This window comes from Anneissia japonica, unplaced genomic scaffold (assembly GCF_011630105.1).
Source record: "Anneissia japonica isolate Jap-2015-1 unplaced genomic scaffold, ASM1163010v1 scaffold904_len716149_cov161, whole genome shotgun sequence".
Lineage (NCBI taxonomy): Eukaryota > Metazoa > Echinodermata > Crinoidea > Comatulida > Comatulidae > Anneissia > Anneissia japonica.
In genome coordinates this window covers 196,321-200,174 of record NW_022683714.1, presented here as the reverse complement: position 1 = coordinate 200,174, position 3,854 = coordinate 196,321, and the positions used below count along the sequence as shown (strand labels likewise).

The 3,854-nt window shown below is 36.1% G+C and overlaps 1 protein-coding gene across 1 annotated transcript; it reads left to right on the top strand.

Annotated features, from left to right (window-relative positions):
• Nucleotides 1–209: 209 nt before the first annotated feature.
• LOC117100849 (vegetative cell wall protein gp1-like) lies at nucleotides 210–3,044 on the top strand. The gene is made up of 2 exons (XM_033240682.1): nucleotides 210–407; nucleotides 2,550–3,044. The coding sequence occupies exons 1-2, from the start codon at nucleotides 210–212 to the stop codon at nucleotides 3,042–3,044; spliced, it is 693 nt and encodes a 230-aa protein (XP_033096573.1).
• The last annotated feature ends 810 nt before the right edge of the window (nucleotides 3,045–3,854 follow it).

Here is a 3,854-nt window from a genome sequence, read left to right as displayed (position 1 = left end):
GAAGGCACCGACATCGAGGAGGTGGTCACGAAAAAAATAAAATAAAATAAGTTACATTCTCGGTACTTCGTGTTTTTTCGTTTCAATTTCTTTTTATGTAACCGTAGTTCTAGCTCGGCTGCCTTTCGACATACATACCGTCATATTCTACTTAAAGAGCGATACTAGTGGAGTTCACACTGACTGTTGACGTCGTACTGTAGAAATCGATGGCGGACGACGAACGGATAAGAAATCTGCAGATGCAGATGGAGGAGAAAAAAGAATATATAGGAATACTTGAAAAAAGCTTGGGCGTAGCGGTGAAGAAGAATGACGAATTCCTTGAAAACAGGCTGTCGATACTTAAAGAAGAGAGAAGAACTTTCATCGCATCTGTCAAATATTTCATGGAGTTTGTCTGTTGCGTAACCTATATAGTGGTATTGTGGTTCCTGCTTGGGTTCATTGTGGAAAGGTATCGAAGTTTGACGAACTGATGGAGCAGAAAAAATGTACAGCAACCAAGATAATAGAAATTGTACATTATACGACGCTTGAATGAATAAATTACGTAAAATGTATAAAAAAATAATTTGACTATAAAAAGGAGTCTCAACTTGGAAACCAGGAATTTTATAAACTTCTCACTGCTGATCCTACCATTATGTATAGAGACGATCTTAGTGTTTTTATCAATGAATTAGAATTTTATAATCAATCTGATATTGTTAATCTTATCCCATCTAATCCCAAGCCTGGCTTGTTTTATACCCTCCCGAAAATCCACAAACTGCCTAAACTTATTGATAATAAATTAAAATCACTGTCTAATACTCACTACAATGTCAGCACACTTAAGCCTATTGAAATTTTTAATTTATCCAAACAGCTCAATATCATTCCCCCTGGTAGACCGATCGTTTCCTGCATAGGTACCCTCACTGAAAATCTGTCTGGCCTTGTTGATTCCATCATCAACCCCTTACTCCCTAATATCTCTAGCTACATCCAAGACACTACGCACTTTCTTAGAATCCTTGATAATAATATACCTAACCAATCTATCCTAGTCACTATGGACGTCACTTCGCTCTATACTAACATCCCTCACGAAGAAGGTATTCAAGCACCTAATAATTTCCTTTCTAAACAATGTGTGCCAGCCGAACATATTAATGATATCATTGCCATTACTAAATTCATTCTTACGCATAACCATTTCACTTTTAACAACAGTCACTATCTTCAAATTAAGGGGACCGCTATGGGCACGAAAATGGCTCCTAGCTATGCTAATGTTTTTATGCACGAGATTGAGACGGCAATTATTTCATCCTTTCACCTTAAACCCCTTCACTACGCTCGCTATATTGATGATGTTTTCTTCATTTGGCCCCACGGTGAAGATACCCTCAATGCTTTTAAATCACATGCTAAAAACTTCCATTCTAACATTAAATTTACTTTTGAAACTTCGCCTTCCAAAATTCCATTTTAGACGTTCTTGTAGGCATCTCTACTAACAACATAATCACATCCTCTTTATACACTAAACCTACTGATAACCATGAATTTCTGAACTTTCACAGCTCCCACCCTTTAAGCCTTAAAAAATCTATTGTCTATAGTCAGTGTCTACGAATTAAACGAATTTGCTCATCTTCGGATGAATATGACAAACAAATTGGCATACTTACTAGCCATTTTCTTAATAATGATTATCCCCTTAAACTAATACTATCAGCTATTTCTAAAGCCTCAACCCGTCCCCGACAATCCCTTCTAGATTATAAACCCAAAGATATTACTAATAACCGAAATCCTCTCGTCTTCGACTACCATCCCAATATAAGTTCTCTTACCCGCCAACTTAAAACTGACTATAAAATTCTCAATAAAGATAAATCTATTTGCCACCTTTTTGAAAACCCTCCCCTACTAGCCAAAAGACAACCCCCTAATTTGAAATCTATTCTCTCATCCTCTAAACTCCATAAGAATTCCCACTCTTCTTGTAACGTTAAATGTAGTAAACCCAGATGTCAAGTTTGCAATTTCATGTGCACCTCTGACACATTCACTATTCCTAGTACTAATAATACTATTATTATTAGTATAATACTATACTATCACTTACTTGTGATTCTTCTAACGTTATTTACATTTTATTTTGTAACAAATGTCAAATTGGTAATTACATTGGAGAGACTGGCACTAAATTCCGCCTCCGATTTAAATAATCACAAAAAAACCATCAGAGACAACTCCACTGGTTTCCCAGTAGCCTGTCACTTCAATCTACCTAACCATAGCATTAATGACATAAGATTTATTTTGGTCGCTAATAACTTTTTATCCCTCTCTGTCCAAGCAGTTTTAGAAAGTGTGTACCGGTGAATTAACTGGTAAATCGCACGGATATTTTTTCACTCGAACGGGCCCCAAGTGTGCTTTGGCAACACAACAAATTTACTTTGGCCTTTTTCTAGCTCAAAAGTAAACAATTTTTATGAATTTGCCAATAAACATTAAAGTATAAACATATTTTACTGCCATCTAAATTACAGAAATTGAGTAAACCAAAGGAAGAAAAGATTCTTGATTTACCATCTCCAGGTCAGAAGAGGCATTCATTACAACCGCCTACAAGAACTGCTCCAGCACCAAATACATTCAAGCCTATTAACACATTAAACCATAGGGTCAGTCCTACACCTCCAAATAGATTACCCCCATCACCAACATCCCCTTTTTCCCATCCTCATTCAAATAGTCCTCGTAGAATATCAACTCCAAGTCCCACGCCCCCTTGTAGGCCACCTCCATCTGCACCAGGGCTTTCAAACAGTAATGTGGATAGACTTACTCCTAGTCCTACTCCTCCAATGAGAATACCTCCCTCAGTGCCAGATAGTAACAGAGGAAGACCTAGTCCATCTCCCCCACCAAAGTTCTTTCCACAAAGTCATGAGCGTTCTAACAGTGGGGGAAAAGGCCCTCCAATAAGACCCCCTGTCTCTTATACACATCTTATGTATATGTACATGAGTATATGTATGTGAGTGTTTTTGTATATGTGTATTTATATAGATGTATGCAAATAATAATAATTGCATTATAAAGAAACATTATTGGTCAGCATCATTACCTGACCTTGTACTACTGTATGTGTGTAGGTAAATGTATTAAACTTAAAATGTATATGAGAAATTTATATGGTGTTATTTCGAAAAAAAAATTAATTTAAGAAAAAAAAATTAAATATTAAATGTTTATGTGTGTATGATAATAAGGTGCGTATGTATACATATATATGTATATGTATATGGAAGGATCTGCACATTGTATGTGTTCTAAATCGTATACACAATTCTGAATGGATGCACCTTTTCAAAAATTGTTTTTGAGATAATGATTTAATTTAGAATGTTAACGTAAATGATAATGCAGGTAAAACCGAAGTTGAACAATTTAGTCAGCCATGGTGGACTGACCCCCATATCCTGTGCAATTTAATTTTAATTTCCTTGATTCTTGATATTTTTTATGTCGTTGATGACAAAAAAATGTAAAAAATAACAAAAACAGAAAGAAATAAAGGTGGGTGAAATCCCCACAAAAGAGAAAAAAAAAAGTCTGTCGCACTTTGTAATAATACGCAATCCATGTTATCATTACATCGATAGAACGGCTCCAACTCCAATAAACCCCGCCCTGGGATTGGAGGGTGTCGGTTCCAAATCAAGAAGGGGTCCAATTTTATATTTCTCGTATGTCGGATTATATAATTTTATGTCCGACGATGGGAATATGGCTCTAATTCTACTAGGCCCACAGCCGGTCAGATCATCAATATGGTATGTCGGAGTGAT

Excerpts from the sequence above, each read along its gene's own strand:
- LOC117100849 (XM_033240682.1), top strand. The coding sequence starts at position 210 with ATGGCGGACGACGAACGGATAAGAAATCTGCAGATGCAGATGGAGGAG. Across the intron at positions 408-2,549 it reads TCATGGAGTTTGTCTGTTGC|AAATTGAGTAAACCAAAGGA; the intron begins GTAACCTATATA and ends TCTAAATTACAG.